The sequence below is a fragment of the Pyrus communis genome, chromosome 13 (assembly GCF_963583255.1).
Source record: "Pyrus communis chromosome 13, drPyrComm1.1, whole genome shotgun sequence".
Taxonomy (NCBI): Eukaryota; Viridiplantae; Streptophyta; class Magnoliopsida; order Rosales; family Rosaceae; genus Pyrus; species Pyrus communis.
In genome coordinates this window covers 8,027,636-8,050,337 of record NC_084815.1, presented here as the reverse complement: position 1 = coordinate 8,050,337, position 22,702 = coordinate 8,027,636, and the positions used below count along the sequence as shown (strand labels likewise).

At 34.3% G+C, this 22,702-nt stretch overlaps 1 protein-coding gene and 1 pseudogene across 1 annotated transcript; one reads left to right on the top strand and one right to left on the bottom strand.

The window, feature by feature from the left end:
* The first annotated feature begins 242 nt into the window (after positions 1-242).
* On the top strand, positions 243-924 carry LOC137712673 (uncharacterized; annotated as a pseudogene).
* A 4,367-nt stretch (positions 925-5,291) lies between these two features.
* On the bottom strand, positions 5,292-6,313 carry LOC137712086 (transcription factor ORG2-like). Its single transcript, XM_068451231.1, has 3 exons — positions 6,011-6,313; positions 5,546-5,902; positions 5,292-5,447 (listed from the first exon to the last, which is right to left on the bottom strand). Exons 1-3 carry the CDS (start codon positions 6,311-6,313, stop codon positions 5,388-5,390), a joined length of 720 nt encoding a protein of 239 aa, XP_068307332.1. The 3' UTR covers positions 5,292-5,387.
* Between the last annotated feature and the right edge of the window lie 16,389 nt (positions 6,314-22,702).

Below are 22,702 nucleotides of genomic sequence, written 5' to 3'. Positions count from 1 at the left end.
AGGAAATGAATTTTCCGATAGAAAATACTCTAAAATCGATAGAAATTGTGACGGATATAACCAACAGAAAATACTAAAACCGACAGAAATTGTGTCAGATAAAACCGACAGAAAATACTAACCAACAGAACTTGTGTCGGATAAAACCGATAGAAAATATAATAATAATAAAAAAAAATATAAACTATTTCTTGCATAGAAAAGGTACCCCGAACCGGTTCCAGAGACAGCTCTCAAGAAAAATGAGTCAAGACTACGATGCTAACAGAGCAATGGAGCAAGCAACTGCAATGGCCTGCTGCATTTGCCATTAAATCAATCGACGATTTGGCCATCTTTGACAAGAAAATAACGGGCAATGAGAGTAAACAAACTTTGGTTAGGATCATGAGCGGAATGGAAGAAACGGCAATTTCAAAGCCGGAACCTGGAATATTTTCCAAAATATTCTTAGGTAAAAATATCGAGTATAAAAACCGAGTGTTAATGACCCTAAACACCGAATTTCCGGTTTTCAAGCTAGATCCAAGATGTTCTGTATTAGGTGTAGGTTCGAGGTAAAGTACTCCAGCACAAGAAGACCCAGATGGTAAGGTGCCAATAAGCATTGCCACAACCGGGGAGAACCCAGAAAAGGTTGTCCTTCCTGACAGTATAAAACCTCAAACTGCACCACCACCACCACCACTACCCCTTCGACCCCCATGTATCAAGAGAGCTCCAACTTTTGATGATAAACTGTCAAGCAGCGTTGGCAATGTAAAACCTGAGACTGCAGCACCAAAACCCAATTTGTCTGCCACCACGAAACCTGAAAGCCCCTGGGATGAAACCAAGAAGCCGACTTCAACAGGACCTGGAATAAGGAAAACATAAGCAGATATTTGGGAGGAAACCAAGATTGCTAGACTCAAAGAAAGGTAGCTACTCATCATTGGCAAACATTTTGCATAATTTATAATTCAAACATTGTGTTGAATTATTTGAACCAAGAGGAACATAGACTTCTTCCACTTGTTGATGAGTCAATACCAGTAGAATTGGAACTTGTCCTACACCAGTTTGATTATATATATATATATATATATATATATATATATATATATATATTGCAGAAAAACTAGTATTCCCCCCAATATTCCCTCCCAAAATTTTAAATTCCCCCCAAAATTTTGATAAGATTTTAAAAAATAAAATAATAATTGTTTGGTTTAATAAATAAATAAATAATATGTATTTAAATAGAATAATTAATTTTTGTCGATTATAACCTCCAGAATACTAAAATAATAACTGCCAGAAACTAAAATAATAAAATAGTCAATTTCTGTCGGTTATAACCGCCACCATTAACTTAAAAACCGCCGGAATATGTTAAAAATATTTATAAAAAAAAAAACAGAATTCAAAAATACTGGCAATTATAATAATTTTATGACGGATGTATCCGACACTAAATATCCGTCAGGAATTTATGTCGAATATAGCCGACAGGATTTCATTATTATCCGACACTAATTGAATGATGTGTCGGATATCTTTTATCCGACATAATGGCTTATTAAACCGCCACCATCATCCAACACCTAAAGCTAATATTGTAGTAGTGAGTGATTGCCCAAGTCGACTTTTGAGAAGCTCATCCAAAGAATCGATATGAGTAAATTATCTGAGTTGAATTGCCTGTAGTTCTCTTATTTGGAAGTTATGTCTAATTCAGGGGGAGTATCCAGAAACATTCTTACTTGATCTTAATGCACTCTTTTTCCTACAATTAGGAGCATTTTTCCCACTAGTTTTGGCTACCTAACAAGGTTTTGACAAGGTATCCATCATGGGATGATCATACTTCGTTAAGTTCACTACTTTCGTCCTTTTTGACTTTTGTTTTAGATATTATGCTTACTTCTCACTTTTCTCCTTAGTCTACGGGTTTTTCCCATGCCTTGGGTTTTACCATTGCGAGGTTTTGTGAGTTTTACTACCAATGCATACTTACTTTGTTATATCTGAGACTCGCATTCACCCGTTGTGCCGACGACTTCATCAACTAATCTACCTCATCTTCTGAAGATCTGATGCGACATTTGGTTTGAGTATTTACGCACTCAAGGGGCAGTGTTGCAGTCCTATTGGATTAGGAATGTAATTGTGTAAATCCTAATATATCTAGGAGTATTTTGTATATTCCCTTTAGTAGTTTAATTCCTTTTAGAGATGTAATCCTATTAGGGTAAGGATTCTACCCATCCTACTACTATAAATAAAGGTATAAGGGGGTGATACAACACACACCTCAGAATTACATATCTCTCTTTTCTCTCTATCGCCGCTAGCCCCCTCTCTTTCTCTATCCTTTATACAGTTCGGTCAAATAAGCCTGCAACAACATGTAGATTATAAAGTATTAGAACATATTAAACACATGGGGAACAGACATATAACAAGTATTCATCCAAGTATTTAACAAGTCTCTTATAATTTATTGAAAAAATAAAATGTAAAATGAAAGTTATTGATTTTTTATCTAAGTGGGTTAAGTGAGCACCTAAGCAAGTTAGGTGGAGGCCTAAGTGGGCTAGTGGATGCTTAAGCCGACTTAGACACCCTTTCTTAATTTTCAAATGCATAGAGAGTAATTAGGATGGTGGCCAACCGCCTATAGGCAGGGCCTACGATGCGCTAACTAGGGAATTTTAGAACAATGCTCACAAGATGATAGATGATGAGTCGATTTTATATTATACAGTTTATCCTATTAGTTATAATTTATTGATTATTTTGGTTGAATTTTGATACCTTGAATTATATTTCCAATGTAGGACTTGTGATTTCCTCTTGAGCAAAAAGTATTCAAACGGACGAATTTTGGAGTGATTTCAATTGAAGGATGTTCGTGATTCTCTCAACTTGTTCGTAGCAAAATTTCATATTTTTCTACTGAGCGGTTATTTTATGAGGATGAAATAAATGACCAACACACCAAGCTATTAAAGTGACATTTTGGGCTTTTTTGGGTATTTTGGTGTCTAAACTGGTGACTAGGATTGAAAAATATCAATAGATCGACTCAGTGTCGTTCCTCTTAACCAAAGTTATATATATATATATATATATATATTTAATCTTCTACTTCCAATACCGAACACATATATCAACCACAAATTCAAGCAAATTTGAGTTCCCACTACTAGATCTACAAGATTTGTGACCGAAATATTAAAGTGTACATATAAATATGAATCAAAGAATAGAAAGTCTCAGTTCAAGACCAAAGTGTACATCCTAAAATGAAATTAAAGTGTAAATGCATAAAGATGAATGAGGGAAAGAAGAGAAGAGAGAGAGGGATGGAAATTGGAATGTGAAATGATGGCTATAGTTGAATGGATGAGGTGAGGTAATTACCAAGGGTTTGACTTTTGGGCCTTGGAAGTTTTTATATAGGTTTTTAGTTAGGGCTTAGTATTTAAATAAAACAAGGGTTAAAGAATTAGATTTAAAATAAATTAATATAGATGGTTTGGTGCAGTTCCTATGGTTCTTAAGAATTAAAAACCGGAACTGGATCTGTTTTAAACCAGTTCGGCTCGATTTTTGTTCAAGTTTGAACAGTTTTGGTCAACCAGGTTTTTTACAATTTTTTTTCATTCAATTCAGTTCGATTTCACGATTTCTCAATTTTTATGCCCACCCTTATCTTTTGTGTTCGAGCTCCTCTACAAATATGTTTAAGACATCTTAAGTTTTAAAAAGAGTCATCTTGGGCCTATTTTGGAGGTGTGTCTAAGGCCCTAACGTGGTTGTTTTCTTTGTTGGCACTTTCTCCATGTTTGACTAGGAGATTGTTTCCTAGTTTCTCTTAAGTTCTTTTGTTTCCTAGTTTTTAGAAGTCCTTTTATAGGAAGGATTTTATTTTGTAGTAGTATAAATAAGGCTATTTAGCTATTAAGATTTTCCTAGTTTTTAGAAGTCCTTTTATAGGAAGGATTTTATTTTGTAGTAGTATAAATAAGGCTATTTAGCTATTAAGATTCGCTATGCATCAATTTGGAAAACTTGGCTAAGCTTTGACGATTTGTATTCTTCTTGCAAGGTGCTTTCTATCCTTTTCTATTCAATAAAATTTCCTTTCATTTTAATTATGAATATGCGTTACTAATTTTTCTTTATAGGGTGAGGTCACGAGTCTTGACAAAAATATGTAGTTTCTTTTCCATTTATTTATGATATTATGCATGCAAGTTTTCAATTATTAATCACCGTGTTGAAACTATTTATTTGTCTTAATGCTTAGCTACAATTAGGATATTTAGAAAAGTAATTTGATGCAATTTTGGTTGGATGACTATCCCTAAAATTGATGAAATCTTCTTGTGATTAATAGTTGTAATTTCATTTAGGATGAATATCATGTCTTAAGAGTTGCATGGTTTTTCAAAAGGTTTTCATAAAACTTAATGAGTCTTGCATGTTTAGATTTAATCTGAATACCACATACAGATTGTATGTTTGATATACATTCTAGTTTGGGGGTCTAAGTAGAGCATGTATTAGGAAAACCTAGTCTTCAAAAGATACATGTGTAAGTCATAAGTAATTGAGAGAACTGTTAAGGTGATGGTGGAACCCTTAGTGCTTTTACAACTTGATTTTTCAAAAACCGTTTTCTTTTGTTTTCCTTACTTTGCTGGTTTCTTTAATAGTTTTAAATTAAAATTTGTCTTTATTATTTTTAGGCCTTAAAATCAATCTTTTCCAAATTTGTTTTCAAATAATTAGTTGATGTTGTAGGCTTAATTTATTGAACAATATAAAGGACAAAGAGAGGGGGGTAGGCGGCACAAAGAGAGAAGAAAGATATGTGTATTTGTGAGGTGTATGTTATGCCAACCCATTATGCCTTTTTTTTATAGTGGTAGAAAAGGCAAATTTCTTACTTCAATAGAATTATAACTCCAATAGGATAATATCTAGTCCAAGAGGTATCCTAGATATGATAGAATTTACACAATCACATTCATAATCTAATAGGACTGCAACAACTAAGATTTGTTTTTACATTATATTATTTTTAAATAGCTTCGGTAGAAACGACCTTGCATGAGTATTCTTATTGTAATTACCTTGTTCTTTTGCAAGTATTTTTAGTATTTCACCTACTTTTATAGGTGGTAAAATCCTATCAATAGGCATGCAATTTTATACAATTAAACTGTCCTTTGGTAGGGATGTCGGCGGCAACCAATTTACTCTCATGGCGCGCTACTGAACATAAAGGTTTGGTTTGAACTTTCAACTAGTACCTTTGCTTGAGTTTGACATAAGCTCTCATGGTTGAGGCTAGTCTTCTCCAAAATTCCCATAGGAATAATTCTTGCCTTTTGTCATAAGGACATAAGCTTCTTGCTTAAATTCTCAAATTCTAATCTGTATGTTCCTTCTACCTGTATATAATTCATACTGATAAATTGGTAAGTATGGATAGCTGTATAGAAATTACAGGAATCAAAATAAGTTAATTATGTAGCATTACAAAACATACCTGATCAAGATGCAAGTTATAGAAGACCCTCCCTCCATAGGACTCAAGGGAAGAAGCATTTTTTAATTGAAGCCCCTCTTCCTCCAGATGTTGTAAGATCTCAGACAATAGATTGATGTGGATCTTAAAGGTGGATATTTGAATTGCTACTTCTCTATCGTTAAGACGGTAGATTGAATCAGCAGATAGTGAACTCCGAGCTGTGCGTTTTATTTTTTTCTCCTCATGCATATCATCTTCCTTAGAAGCTCTGGATAAGAGTTCCTCCCTCCTTCGAATTAGTGCCTCCACTTGCTTTTGGAGTTCTAGTATGTATTTCAGTACAAGCGAAATGGTATTCGGAATGCTTAGTTTTTTCTGTAACAATCACATGTAGTTTCACAACTGTGATTACGCAGAATTTGGTAATTTTCTAGTGAGTAATACCTAATTTGAAATTAAGGAAAGAATTCATTTGGTACATACCGCTTGATCCACAGGAAGCAATGAACGCAGTGAGGAGTACAAGTTGTTGATCTTCTTGCGACGATCATGCTCACTAGCAGTATGGAGCTTCTTAGCCATCGGGGAAATGCTGGAATCCTCGCCTCTGAGTGGTGTGGATGTTGTGGAACGATCAAGCTCAACCCATGGCTGATGAGATGGAAGTACGTGAAGGAATGAGTCTGCAGTTTGATCACTGCAGAAGTAGCTGCTGTACTCATGGTTTAAATGATCTTGATCTACGGACAATCCAATGGTTGAAAATAGATGAGGCAAAGCTAACATATTGTACTGATTAATTTTCTTAGAAAGTGCGATGGCCATGTAAGGTATATATATATAAACAGCGTTGATGAGTATATTTTATATTATATATTTAACCCTATTCTTAGTATATTTTGGTTAATAATTTGGAAGAATTTTGATACTTTGAATTATATTTCCAATATAGGATTTTCGACTTCCTCTGGAGCAAAAGATGGTCAAATGGACTAATTTTGGAGTAATTTCAATTGGAGTACGTTCGTGAGTCACTTAGCTTGATCGTGTCAAAATATCAGATTTTTCTACCAAGTGAATATTTTCTGGTAATAAAATAAAGGAGCAATGTGCAGTGTTGGAATAGTGACATTTCGGGCTTGAATTTCATTTTTGGAGCCCAAGATGACCTCGGATGAGTTTGTGACCTTCTGGAGATGTGCTCAGAATGTTCTTATCTTTAAAACAAGCTATCTTGGTCCGGATTTGGAGGCGATTTGAGGCTAAAACGTGGCTGAACAGTTTCTGTGCAGTTTTTCCTAGGTTAATTAGGAATTTATTTTCTATTTTATGTTATTATTATTTAGTTTCTTAGTGGGAATAAAATACTTGAGGGTTAGGGTTTGTGTTTTAGCTTTAGGGAGATATTAAAAGGGCTTGGCCGTTCTCATTTTAGGGAGAGCTTTTTTTTTATGCAACTTTGGGGATACAGAGAACTTGACTAGGGTTCTTGGAGATTTTCTACTTTAAGGTGTTTTCATTCCTTTTATTCTTAATAATATGTTCTATGATTTCAATTATGAATATGCGTAACTAATTCCTTTTGCTAGGGTGAAGCCGTAAGCCTTAGCATGAATATGTGATTTTTATTTAATTGCTTATGATTGATTGCATGCATACTTTGAATTATTGATCACCGTGATTAAACTATCTAATTGTCTTAATGCCTAATCACCATTATGATCTTTAGAAAAGTAATTTGATGCAATTTTGGTCGGAAGGTTCCCTGAAATTGATGTTGGCTTCTTGTGATTAATAATTGTAATTTCACTTAAGATGAACAGCACGTCTTAAGGGTTGCATGGTTTTTCAAAGGGTTTTTATAAAGCATAATGAGTCTCTCATGTTCAGATTTGATCCGAACGTCCGGACGGGTTGCATGTTAGATATACGTTCTATGTTGGAGGTTCCAAGTAGAATATAAATTAGGAAAACCTAATCTTCAAAGTGGTATGTGTAGATCATAAGTAATTGATAAAAATACATAAGATTGCAAGGTGATGGTGGAACTCTAGTGTTTTCTTAATTTGATTTTTCCAAAACAGTTTTATTTTCCTTTCATCTTTAATATTGCAAATTAGTTTATTTTTATTAATTAAATTCGTTTTAATTTAGGTAGGTTATAAAACCAATCATCTCAACTTTCTGCTTTACAATAATTAATTGGAAGTAGGTTTGGTTTGAATTATTTAATAATCCCTGTGGAGAACGACCTTGCGAGAACCGCTTATACTACAACAACCTTGTCATTCTTACAAGTAATATAGGAGTTTTTAACGCGTTTACGTGTGTGGTAAAATCTCTATCAAGCGTCATTTATATTGCTCATCATTTGTTATCAAAATGTAGCTGCTGTGCTTAATTGCTTAATTTAAAACGGGTTTCTGTTAAAAAAAGAAATAAAATATGCATTACAATCAAATGGCTTAGAAAACGACTTGCCAACTTCTACTGCGTGTGTGGGCTTGTGTCTTCTGTTGGTAGAGAGATCTATGTGGTTTAAAAACCTAATTAATTAAGTTACTATTAGTACACCCTTATGGTGTTACATCTACAAGTTACTATTAGTACACCCTCACGTCTCCATTCTCTCTCCCTTTCACACTCTTCTTCATTTTTCACATTTGGATCAAATATATAAAATCAAATGACAAAAACAATCACCCCGACCTAATTCATGATGAGCCCACCAACTTCCTGGCAAGATACCTATGGTTAAAAACCACCAACATGTTCAGGGCCTTCGGTCAACCAAGAGAGGTCCGGCCCTTCTTGATCATTCTCATTGCATTCTTCTTTCCATTAGCAGGAATATTCAGAAAAAAGAGTGTGGAAATTGTTTCTCTTTAAGTGTTGTCTTCTTCAGGTTATATGAGAATGCTTATGCATTCATGCTATTTGGGTCGTTGAAACTTCACTTCTGTGGTCAATTTGGTTCATTAGTAACATTAGAGATTTATATGTTTAAACCACATTTTTATTCGAGTGATATTTTAATTTATTTAAAAGACTGAATTTGAAAATAAAATTTGAAACTCAAATGTAGAAGGAAAACACAGCACACTCTCCTTGTGACGTAAAACAGTACTTTTGCTTCTAAAGTATAAGAAAGGGAAATAGCAGAAAATGAGAAGATTAAAAAAATGAATGGAAGTGCATAGAACGCGTGCCATGCTTAACACACACGAGGCCAGGAGAGAGGATGCCACTTATTTCCACGAGCAACATATTATATATATGGAAAGGGATTCTCTTAGAATCCCTTCTACTAGTTAATAAAAATAAAAATAAAAATAAAAATAAAAATAAAAAAGAAAAAACCTTGCGCAACAAAACACACATCGTCATCCAAAGTCACTTTGCGCGACGAAATTTTGCACGACAAAACAACATCGTCTTGCGAAATGACTTTGCACAACAAAATTCTAAACTTCATTGCGCAAAGTCTTGTGCAACAAAAAAACACATAGTCGTGTAAATTCACTTTGCGCGACGAAACTTTAAACTTCGTCGCACAAAGTCTTTACCAAAATAAATTTAAAAAAAATTATTTTTTTAAATCTTTGCGCGATTTAATTCAAATATTTCGTCGCCTAAACTAATTTATTTTCGTTTTTTATTTTGTACTTATAATACTTAAGAAATTGAACAGTATATATATTTATTAACTAGCTTTAAATTTATTGTTGTAGTTCGGATCGGGTTTTCGATAGAAAAATATATTATTGTATTTTGGATCAGATTTTTGTTAGAAAAATATATTTTAAATTAACAATCGAATTAGTTCATTATATTCATATAGGGTCAAGGAGTGTAGCTATAAAAAATCATCGAAATTGGAGTTGAAATAACCGTCATATCGTGATTTTTCGTTTATAACTGTCGAAAAGTTTTGTCTCATTACTTGATCTCTGAATGTTTGCTTTTTGCAATTTTTGGCGTATATGATCTCGAAGTATATACAAACAAGTTTGACGGTTGGATCGTTGAAACTAGTTTCGTAGAATGTGTATCCCATCAAAATAATAGATTCACTAACACTTAGAAGTTTATTTATACTTTCATTAAGTATAACATAAGATTTTGTGGTATCCACTAACGTAAATATTTTAAATTGAAGATCGAATTCAGTCATTACATTCATATAGGGTCAAGGAGTGTAGCAGTAAAAAAGCATTAAAATCGGAGTTGAAATAACTATTAAATCGTGATTTTTTGTTTATAACCGTCGAAAAGTTTTGTCCCATTACTTGATCTCTGAATGTTTGTTTTTTTATGACTTTTGGCATATGTGATCTTGAAGTATATACAAATAAGTTTGGCGGTTGGATCATTCAAACTAGTTTCGTAGAATGCGTATCTCATCAAAACAATAGATTCATTAACACTAAAAAGTTTATTTATACTTTCATCAAGTATGACATTTGTAGTATCCACTAATGTAAATATTTTAAATTAAAGATCGAATTCAGTCATTCTATTCATATAGATTCAAGGAGTGTAGCTATAAAAAATCATCAAAATCGGAGTTGAAATAACCGTAAATCGTAATTTTTTGTTTATAACCGTCGAAAAGTTTTTTCCCGTTTACTTGATCTCCGAATGTTTGTTTTTTACGATTTTTGGTGTATACGATCTTGAAGTATATACAAACAAGTTTGACGGTTGGATCGTTGAGACTAGTTTCGTACAATGCGTATCCCATTAAAACAATAGATTCACTACCACTTAAGAGTTTATTTATACTTTCATTAAGTATAACATAAGATTTTATAGTATCCACTAATGTAAATATTTTAAATTGAAGATCAAATTCAGTCATTATATTCATATAGGGTCAAGGACTGTAGCTATAAAAAAAATCATCAAAATCAAAGTTGAAATAACCGTTAAATCGTGATTTTTCGTTTATAACCGTCGAAAAATTTTGTCCCATTACTTGATCTCTGATGTTTTTTTACTTTTTTTGGCATATGCAATCTTGAAGTATATACAAACAAGTTTGACGGTTGAATCGTTGAAACTAGTTTCGTATAATCCGTATCCCATCAAAACAATCGATTCATTAACACTTAAAAGTTTATTTATGCTTTCATTAAGTATAACATAAGATTTTGTGATTTCCATTTAGGCCTGGCAAATGGGTCGTGTCTATCATGTTCGTGTCATTTTCGTGTAACACCTGTTATCTTAACAAGTCGTGTCGTCTCACATCCATTATCTTAACGGGTCCTTAATAGGTCGGGTCACTTTACCCAACGGGTAAAGTGACCCGATCCGTTATGACCCGTTAAGAAAAATATTTTTTTCTTCTTAAATTTGCACATACCACACATTGCCACATAAATATTACTTCAAAACATTAAAACATATTTGTTGTTTAAGTACTACATCTACATTCGAAAATAAGAGCCTAATAAAAAAATCCGTACACTACTAATCTATTACAAATATTAAATGTGCAAAGATATGCAAAATGAAAGAGTTTTTGTTTTCGAGGTTGTGAAGCCTTTTTCAAAAGTTTAAACCTTGCCAATAGAACTCAAAGCTTGCATTTTATTCCTTTTACAAAATCCTCAATTTCCATCGATCATCATGAGGAAATTGCATTGGAACTCTGGCTTAATCTATTGCCTTCAAGAGTTATGTTGATGATGTTTTCAGTAAGGTTTTCCACGTCAGAGCTCTCTTCCGCATAAATTAAGTATAGAAAAACCAAACATTAAAAATCATTCAAATTATGAGAAGTTTACCAAAATAATTATGAAAAGAAATAAAACAATAGTATTATACCATATAAAAATATATTACCTCCTTTTCCAAATAGCCAATCTCGTGCGCACAACAAAACTTGAACTGTTTCTGGTAACAATGAACTACGATATTGATCTAGTACTTTACCCCCAATACTAAATGCAGATTCTGATGCAACAGTTGAAATGGGAATTGTTAACACATCTCGTGCTAACTGAGAAAGTATCGGATAATGAAAACGCTCCATTTGCCACCAAGAAAGAACATCTATGTCTACTTGTCTATCTATTCTTTTATCCTCCAAATACTTCTGCAATGCATTTTTTTTAATCGAACTTGAACCACTGTAATTATTATCAAAATCCTACATCATAAAAAATCATGCATCATGTCAATTTCAAATATAATATCAACACTTTTTATAGTACTACTACTACAATCTACAAATATATAAAGTAAATAAAAACAAACTTAGGTTACCTCAAAGAGAACATCTACAGATTCTGTTTGATGATTAGGCACTGAATTCACTGAAGTATTTGAATTATCAAGATGCTGAAGTTTTTCCAAGTACACACCAAAAGAACATTCAATTTGTTATTAATCTTTGTAAATTTGACCGAATTCACACCATGAAGCTTTGTGTAAGCCCAATCCACAAAATGCAATTTATAACGAGGGTCTAAGATAATTGCAATCGCCAAAATCAAACTGTACTCTGACCAATACTTCTCAAACTTCATGTACATGTAAGTCCCCATCTTATTCATGAAACTTTCAGAGTCATCCATGGCTACCTTAATTTGAAGTTGGATTACGAACACCTTAGAGAAGAACAAATTTGATGTAGGGTACTTTGTCCCAAAGAATAAGCACATAACCTTATAAAAGTACGCCAAAAAGTTGGAAATCTTCATTATTTTACTCCACTCTTTAGAAGAAGGACAACTAATAAAATTGGAATCACTCAACCCTAAATGAATCAAAGCATATCGATAGAAAATTGCACTATCTAGTATAATATAGGTTGAGTTCCATCTAGTAGGGACATCTTGTCTCAACCCTCTCATACTATCCAATATCCCTACTTGTCTAACACATTCATAAAACTTTAGTTTCCTAGCCTCAGAGCCCTTTATATACTTGATGCATTCGCGAATCTTTATCACCGAATAATCAATTTCTTTAAGTTCATATTGAACTATCAAATTCAAGACATGAGCACAACAATGCACATGAAAGAAGTCACCATTCATCATGTGAAGACTTCTAAGATTCAATTGATTCTTCAAAATGCTAACAAAAGATATATTTGAAGAAGCATTATCCAAAGTAATAGAAAATAACTTCTTCTCAATCCCCCACTTAGTCACCAATCCATTAATTTTCTCAGATAATGCAACACCAGTATGAGGAGGACGTATGTGACAAAAACTTAAAATTCTCTTATGCAATTTCCAATCTTTGTCTACAAAGTGAGTAGTAAGAGCAAGATACCCATCAGTGCATTGCGAGGTCCACAAGTCTGATGTCAAACAAATTCTACCTTCAACTGAGCCTAACAAATTATGAAGCCTTTGTTTTTCATTTTTGAACATCCTCAACACACAAGCTTTAATTGTATTTCTGCATGGTAATTTAATGTCAAGAGATATATATGCAAACAAAGCCCTAATTCCCTTATATTCAGAAAAACTAAAAGGAAGATTATGCTTGATGATGGCCTCTACCAATAAGCCACGAAATACCACAGGATCAAAGTTTTGGGAATAAAATTCAGGCACCGACAATAATCCACCAGTCTTTCCAGGGCATGTTTTCAAGTGTCTATTCATATTACCCATCCCATTATGACTATCATCTATTACCAGTTTCTTACAATCTTTACATTGAGCACGACTTTTACCATTTTCAAAAACAGTAGTCAATTTGTTTAAAGTTTTCCAAACAGGAAACCTGAGTGTTCGCTTACCTAATTTGATCACTCTAACCTTTTTCTTAGCCAGACTTGTATTTGTATCTTCTATATTTTCACTTCCATGATTAGGTTGTATTCCCATTGTCACTTCCACTGACCCTCCATCACTAAGGTTCGTAAAATCTTGCTCTACAACATCCATTGCTTCAAGAAAGAAAAACAAAACTGTAAAATCTTGCTCATACCAATTTCATACCTTATCCATTTCAATTTCACATATATAATTACACTGGCAAATAGTAAGCAAACAGTAAGCAAATTTCCCATATCCATATCAATTGCATTGGAAAACAGTAACCATCTTCATATATAATATACTGCTATAAAAGGTACACTATATTCAAACGGAATTGTTATTGGCACTCCAAAAATCTCATTCTACACTCCAAACTTTCTATATTTGGAAAGAAAAATACACTTGTGAGGAGTGTAGAATGATATTTTTGGAGTGCCAATAACACTTCCCTATTCAAATTAGCCAAAAACTATAATTTACAAAACGTACACTATTCAAATTAGCAAAAAGGTATACTATAATTTGCAAAACTTCACAAAAACAATTACGTTTTAACTCTAAAGTTCAATATTTGGCCAAGGGATTCTTCGCAAGTTTAGATCAACAATTGTCTAGACCAAATACTTAATCTGGTTATGTAGGTAGCTTGCAAGTTGCAATATGTAACCAAACAGTTGTGATTATTATTTATAGCAAATAGATCAGCACAACAAACTGAGCAAAGAAATCATGAAGCAAATTAACCTTCTGCAATTTAGAAACCTTAATTTCAGAAATTCCCAATTCCAAAGGCGTGATTATTATTTATAGCAAATAGATCAACACAACAAATTGAGCAAAGAAATCATGAAGCAAATTAACCTTCTCCAATTTAGAAACCTTAATTTCAGAAATTCCTAATTCCAAAAGCCCTAATTTAGAAACCCTAATTTTAGAAATTCCTAATTCCAAAAACCCTAATTCAGAAACCCTTGAGTTTATTGCAGGAATTTTTTACCTTGTGTAGTGAGTAGGAGTGCGGACTAAGACCGAGAGCTCGATTTAGGAGCCGAATTTGGGTGGTACTAGTATAGACAGTGGGCGAAACGATGAAGTCGCGATTTAGGTGAAGAGCGAGGACTGACAGAGTGACTGAGTGAAGGTGACAGTCTGGGTGAGGTCAAGGACGATGAGGAGGGTGAGCCGGTAAGATCACTGAGACTGAAGACTGAGGTGAGGGTGGGGCGCCGCATGAGGTTGATCGAGAGAGATAGAGAGAATGATTTGAGTCTTTGAGTTAATGAGAGAGAAGAGAAGGATAGCCTACAATGGACGGCTGAGATTAAATCTCAACCGATCCAATGGTCATCAATTTTTTAAATTTAATTTAATATATATAATATTATATTATATAATTATTATAGTTTCTAGGAGTATAAAATTGTTAAATTAATATATATATATATAATTATTAAAATCGAAGATCAAGTTCATTCATTGTATTCATATAGGGTCAAGAAGTGTAGCTATAAAAATTCATCAAAATTGGAGTTAAAATAACCGTTAAATAGTAATTTTTCGTTTATAACTATCAAAACGTTTTGTCCCGTTACTTGATCTCTGAATGTTTGTTTCTTGCAATTTTTGGTGTATGCGATCTCAAAGTATATACAAATATGTTTGACGGTTGGATCATTGAAACTAGTTTCCTAGAATGCGTATCCCATCAAAACAATAAATTCACTAACATTTAAAAGTTTATTCATACTTTCATTAAGTATAACATAAGATTTTGTGGTATCCACTAGTGTAAATATTTTGAATTGAAGATCGAATTCATTCATTGTATTCATATAGGGTCAAGGAGTGTAACTGTAAAAAATCATCAAAATCAAAGTTAAAATAACCTTTAAATTGTGATTTTTTTGTTTTATACCTGTCGAAAAGTTTCGTCCTGTTACTTGAGTTCTGAATGTTTGTTTTTTGCAATTTTTGGCGTATGCGATCTCGAAGTATATACAAACATGTTTGACGGTTGGATTGTTGAAAATAGTTTCCTAGAATGCGTATCCTATCAAAACATTAGATTCACTAACACTTAAGAGTTTATTCATACTTTCATTAAGTATAACATAAGATTTGTGGTATCCACTAGTGTAAATATTTTAAATTGAAGATCAAATTCATTCATTGTATTCATATAGGCTGAAGGAGTATAGCTGTAAAAAAATCATCAAAATCTGAGTTAAAATAACCGTTAAATTGTGATTTTTTGTTTTATAACCGTCGAAAAGTTTTGTCCTGTTACTTGATCTCTGAATGTTTGTTTTTTTGCAATTTTTTGGCGTATGCGATCTCAAAGTATATACAAACATGTTTGACAGTTGGATCATTGAAACTAGTTTCCTATAATGCGTATCCCATCAAAACAATAGATTCACTAACACTTAAGAGTTTATTCATACTTTCATTAAGTATAACATAAGATTTTGTGATATCCACTAGTGTAAATATTTTAAATTGAAGATCAAATTCATTCATTGTATTCATATAGGGTCAAGGAGTGTAGCTGTGAAAAATCATAAAAATCGAAGTTAAAATAACCATTAAATCGTGATTTTTCTTTTTATAACCGTAAAAAAGTTTTGTCCCGTTACTTGATTTCTAAATGTTCTTTTTTTTTTGCAATTTTTGGCGTATGCAATCTGACAGTTGGATCGTTGAAACTTGAAATTAGTTTCGTATAATTCGTATCCCATCAAGTTCAATGGTGTGTGTGTGTGTGTGTGTGTGTATTAAGTAGATTTGAATCTATTTATTTTGTACATATAATTATTATAGTTTTTATGTGACATCCCACATCGTCCAGGGGGTGATCCTTATATGTATATTACCATCCCTACCTTGCACGAGGTTTTTTGGGAGCTCACTGGCTTCGGGTTCCATGGGAACTCCGAAGTTAAACGAGTAGCGCGCGAAAACATTTCCAGGATGGGTGACCCATCAGGAAGTTCTCGTGTGAATTCCCAAAAACAAAACCGTTAAGGCATGGTCAGACCCCAAAGCGGACAATATCGTGCTATGGTGGTGGAGCGGCCCGGGGAAGTGATCCCCCCAAGGACGGGATGTGACATTTTAGGGGTATAAAAATTAATTTAAAATGTAATATATATATATATATATATATATATAATTATTATAGTTAATATTTTGGGCCCAAAGTAAGAGCATGAATATATAATAGCGCATGGTGAAGTGGCTGGACAAATAAACGAAGTTTTCAAACGAAGCAAATGGGAGTCAGACCACACACAGGGCAGAGAGGGGCAGGAAGATCCCCTCTTCCGGGTCATCCGCTGACCTTGCCAGTTTGGGGGTATAAATATAATTATCATAGTTAATATTTTGGGGGTATAATTATTATAGCTAAATTAATATATATATATATATATATGTAATTATTATAGTTTTTAGGGGTATAAAAGTGTTAAATTAATATATATAATTATTATAGTATTTTTTTAGGGTTATAAAATTATAAAATTAATATTCTGCTTATCGTGTATCGTGTTATCCACGTGTGTACCCGAACAAACCCGTTATCTTAACAGGTGCTTATCGGGTTACCCGATAACGATCCCATTCATTATCGTGTCAACCCGAACACCTGTTAATTTCGAGTCGTGTCAGATCGGGTTATTGGGTCATATAAGGAATTGTCAGGCCTATATCCACTAATGTAAATATTTTAAATTGAAGATCAAATTCAGTCATTCTATTCAAATAGGTTCAAGGAGTGTAGCTATAAAAAAAAAAAAAAAAAATCATCAAAATCAGAGTTGAAATAACCGTTAAATCGTGATTTTTCATTTATAACCGTCGAAAAGTTTTGTCCCATTACTTGATCTCTGATTTCAAGTATATACAAACAAATTTGACGGTTGGATCGTTGAAACTAGTTTCGTAGTGTATCCCATCAAAACAATAGACTCACTAACACTTAGAGTTTATTTATACTTTCATTAAGTATAGCATAACATTTTGTGGTATCCATTAGTGTAAATATGTTAAATTGAAGATCGAATTCATTCATTGTATTCATATAGGGTCAAGGAGTGTGTAGCTATAAAAAAAATCATCAAAAAAGGAGTTAAAATAACCATTAAATCGTGATTTTTGGTTTATTCATATAATTGTAGCTATATACATGCGTCACGCAAACCAATTTATTTTATATTATAAATTTTAAAATATAGTTGTTTTCATAAGTTTTTATTAATTTTTAAAAAATTTGCGCGATGAATATCAATATTTTGTCACCTAACCGTTATTTACTTATTTTTTTATTTATTTTTATATTTTATATTGTTAAACTAAATTATTTTTTTATTTTTTCTTTGCGTGACGAATACACATTTTGACACACCCCGACCGAGATCAGGGCATGCTGGCCGTCACGTGGAAGTGACGTAACCATGTGCACAGTGCGGAAGCTAATAGATAAAAATAAAGTACGAATAAATAAAAACCAGCTATACACAAAGTAAGAACATACATGTGCAAGCGTAAGTGTGAAAACAAAGTTCAGAGCACGAAGACCTAATGCAGTCCGGGAGAAATAACACTACAAAACACACCCAAAGGTGGTCCTACACTGGTGATAATCTGTCAGATATGCCGGGAAAATCCTCTGGGGAGCCACCAAAAGTGCTAGCCAACTAGAACCTGGAGGGGCGCAAAACAGAAAGCGTGAGTGGGCAAAAACAAAGCTTTTCAAAAACCATTTCATAAACAAAGTTCTAAACCCTCGCCGTAAAACCTGTATACTTCCTAGAAAATAGAATATACATATATATAAGTCATGCTCAGAAATATGCCCTGTCAAATGCCTCTAAACAGAATGCAAGTACTTAGGTAATGCCAAATAATGCCATGTAATTTATCAGCCGGAGTCACCTAACGTGACTTGTACGGCTGAATCTAGAGCTCAAATCTCCATCTCACTAACTATACCTGCACACGAGTCAGAACCACCTAAAGTGGTCTGTACGACAGGACTGGGTGTATAATAAGTACGCTTAAGTGCTACGATCACGTGAAGGCTGGCGAATAATTGCGTGTCACCTACGAGTCGGAAACACCTAAAGTGGTTTGTAGGACAGGACTGTGCACCTAACTTGGATGTAACCCCCTTGCCTCGAGTGACCGCGCTCGTCCTCGGGATAAGTCTCACCTATATGCGAAACAACTATAAAAACGTTAATTTTAAAGCACATAACCAACCTTACGAAATAACTTCTCATACAATGCTCAAAGGTGTATGAATACACCAACATGATCTACTCAACCTCAGGAACATCCCCATATTTTTAGAAAATTTTTCCGACCCCGCACGCGCCCCCACGCGCCGGCCAAGGCACGGCCACATGCGCCGCCCACACGCAAGCACGTGCCTGGCACACTGACGGCGTCAGTTAACGCCGTCAGGAATATTCCGTTAAATCTAACTGATGTCGTTAACGCCGTTAGGAATATTCCGTCCAAACTGACGGAATATTCCGTCATCTTCTCCAGCCAAACTCCGGCGCCGGAAAACCAGGAAATTTCGACGGCGCCGGAAAACCGAGAAATTTTTAAAACCTTGTAACTTCTTCGTTTTTCAACCAAATTTCACAAAATTGGTACCAAAATGAAGCTTACAACAAGAGGAACAAATCCATACCACTTTAAAGCACTAAAACCCACGGAATCTCACCGAGAAAACACCACCAACTCCGCCCAAACTTGTAACTCACGATCCCGACGTCCAAAACCTTCAAACGAACCACCCCAAGCCTACTAAGGACCTCACCAAGCTTCCTACAAGCTTGAAATTCCCAAAAACACAAGAATTAACGTGTGCATGAATAGTGACCAAATCGGGGGATCCCGAGTTCGACGTGAAAACGAAGGTATCCTTACCTGAAATGGGTATGGTTGAACTCCTAAGGACCTCACGAGCATGAATATGTAATTTGTTTCCTCGATCTGTGAAGGTTTCAATGGTTTTTTGGTGTGTCCGTACATATGGGGATAGGAATGGGAGAGAGAGAGGGAAAGGGACAGTGATACGGGACAGGGAAAAGGGTGAAGGAGTGTGGGAGTGTGTGTGTGGTCCAAAATCAGCCAAACAAAACCCAAAAACAACCACACAACGAAACAACATACTAGGGGCAAAACCGTCATTTTGCCCCTACGGTACGAAAAGTCCAAGACGGGCTGCCACACATTTGGTCGCCTAAACCTTATTTATTTTAATTTATTTACATTTTAAATTGTAAAATAAAATTATTTTCTTTTTTATTTTTTATAAACTTTGCGGGACTAACCAATATTTCGTCATGTATAATCCTTAAATTTGGATGGAAACCAAAAATGGGATGCGGAATTTTTTTTTGTTTTTTTTAAGACTTTGCATGACCAACACTTTGTTGAGCAAAACTTTAAAAATTTGGGCAGGCACCAAAAATGGGATGTGGAAATTTTTTTTTAAGACTTTGCGCGACCAATATTTCGTCGGGCAAACTTGTATCCTTTGTCGTGCAAAGTGATACGGCTTTTAAAACCAAAATAACTCCTCCACCATTTTCTCAATGTCTTTCTCTACTCTTACCTCTCCTCTCGCTTTTCTTCTTCCCAAATCCAACCCTCTCTCTCACACTCACTCTTCTCACTTAATCTCTCTTCTCTCTCTTCACTATCTCTCACTCCCACTGTCTCTCTCTCCCGTCTCTCACTATCTCCTCTAATTCTCTCACACTCACTCCTCCCTCTCATTCTTTCTCACTCTCAATCCTGCCAAAAGGAATATTCTCCCCAAATTTTAACTTTTTTTCATTAATATGTGTTTTTGGAGTTAGTTTTGAGTTTAGTGCAGGGTTTGGGGTCAAGTATAGGATAAGGAGTGGAGTTTGACGTCGGATTTGGGGTATACCAATTTTAGGGGAGATTATGCCAATTTTTTGTTATTTGACTGTATTTTTTTTTGTAGGTAATCTTCGAGACTTTGACGGCTAAAGTTGAGGATTAGGACGATATCGAAACATATCCCTTGCCACTACCACCACAATAGACTTGTATTCGGATTTTATTATTGTACTTTGTTAATTTATGTGTACATTTTGGATATATTATATATATATATATATATATATTAGATAATTTGATCACTATTTTCTTATGTAACCGGATTTGTGGCCTTGGTGGACTTGGTGGAAGCGAACCGGAAAGGATTTCTTTCCTATATATATAGGCCCTTTATGCAAATGGATTAAAAAATGGGGATCTCTTCACTTAAAGGCTTTGTATATGTATAGGAAACCTTTAAGGGAAGGAATCCACATTTTTTTATAAAAATGGGGATTAGTTGTGGAGTCCACACCACATCAAACTTTAACTATCCAAACCATCTATTTTTCAAGTTGCACCTCATAGATCATCCTTACAAAGTATTAGCTAAATCAGAAATGTTTAAGACATCTAATTGAATTTAAAGAAATTAACGAATACTTTGTTATATAAGAAACAATGAAATTTTATCTTGATAACTAAATAGGCAAATGGTTTCGGATTGAATTGAATTTTTGTAAGGTTCGTTGAAGTTTGATGTGGAGTTGGCCTCACACCTAATCCCCATTTTTTGAAAAAAAAATGGGGATCCCTTTGCATAAAGGGCCTGTATATATATTTAAGTTAGTTGGCTTTTTAGCTAAAATGGTCCCTGAAATTTTCTTGACACATAACTTTGGTCCCTGAGATTTAAAATCAATAGAAGTGGTCCCTAACATTGTCCACCATCCATTATTTTGGTTATTCCATTAAAAATATATACACATGCAAACATGACGTTCAGTTTCTTGGCATTTTGGATTCTAGCCTTCTTTTACTGTGTTTATCAATGGAAAATTGCTTTCAAGTGGTATGAATTTGTATTACTCTTGCTTGACAAACTCAAAAAGGACGGTGTGTCCCTCATCTTTTCCACCTATAATCCATTTTTCCAATGCAGGCTGCAAGCAGTACGACTGTATTTTTGGTATTTAATTTTGTAAATATAGTATTTAATTTGTACTGCCTACGGATTCTCTTGTAATATGCATTGAGTATATCTTGTACCCTCTCTGGTTTACTGTCCATATTTTGGAATTGAGCGTACGAACAAGTTCGGAATTTGCGGATATTTTACGTTTAGGTTCCTAATGTCGCACAATCCTTAATTTCTTTTTATACAAAAGCAATTTTTCATGTGATAATTCCTTCATGTGACTTTGACTGCATTTTGGTGGTGACTGGTGAGAAATGTTCTTGTGCAGATTGAATGGAATCAAATGATTGCTTTTGTAGCTTCTTGTTCCAGTGATAAATTGAAAGAAACACTAGTAGAAAAAAAAATCAATTGCGTGACAAAACTTTATGCAATGAAGGATCTGACGTTGCGCAAGGGTGTTTTGCATGACAAACTTAAGTCTCCATTGCGCAAGTTTGTCGCACAAAAAGTAAAGTATCGAACAAGTTGCGACGAATATATTGGAATAAGTCAATATTTAGAAAAAAAGGAATATAAATATTTTGTAATTATTAAAGTCATGTTTTAGGAAGGATATTGTGTCCTTTGTTTTTGTTTCCTTTTGTAACAAGGATTGTATGTACCTTTTATTCAGAATTGTGGAATACAGAAAAGTCACCCCGTAAAATTCTATTTGGCATCCGAGCTAGGTTTGTCGTAACCGTAGAACCTGTACACCATTGTTTTTGCTGCTGTGTTTGCTAACTAACATATTTCTACGACTTCTGCAACAATAAGTCAGGCTGCACCGTGTGTATGATCTTGTTGTGTCATGCACCTTGTTGTGCCGTGTGGACTGCTGCATCAAGAGCCGTGCTGCTTTGTGGAGTGCAATTGCAGGGCCTTGTAGAATATATTTGCTTAGGCAATTGTTGTTGTGCTTAAGAAATTGAAGGAATATTATATTGAAAAGTAGGCCCCCGTGTAGGTGTAATTGTGTTAGTGCCGTCTGCATACCGTGCAGGTGCAGTGCGTTAGTGCCGTTTGCATACCGTGTAGGTGCAGTGCGTTAGTGCCGTGTATCACATTCTTTCCGTGGGAGTACAAGCCAGATTCTAGTCGTGTATTGGCTGCTGCTGCTTGTTTTTCTTGCAGCGTGTGTTTCTGTTTGTTTGGTACTATAATTACCGTGTATTATTAACGCGTGTGTGATTACAATGACAATACATGTTGGATTTTAGATTCCGGTGCAACGGATCATATGACGTATGATAGAACTTTGTTTCAGTCCATGAAAGATTCTCATAGAAAGTGTGTGGCAACTGCCAATGGTACTACTGTTGCTGTTGTTGGAGCAGGAACAAT

Coding starts and splice junctions, on each gene's coding strand:
- LOC137712086 (XM_068451231.1), bottom strand. CDS start 6,313: ATGTTAGCTTTGCCTCATCTATTTTCAACCATTGGATTGTCCGTAGAT. Junction 5,903..6,010: donor TGCTTCCTGTGGATCAAGCG/GTATGTACCAAA, acceptor TGATTGTTACAG/AAAAAACTAAGCATTCCGAA. Junction 5,448..5,545: donor ATAACTTGCATCTTGATCAG/GTATGTTTTGTA, acceptor AATTATATACAG/GTAGAAGGAACATACAGATT.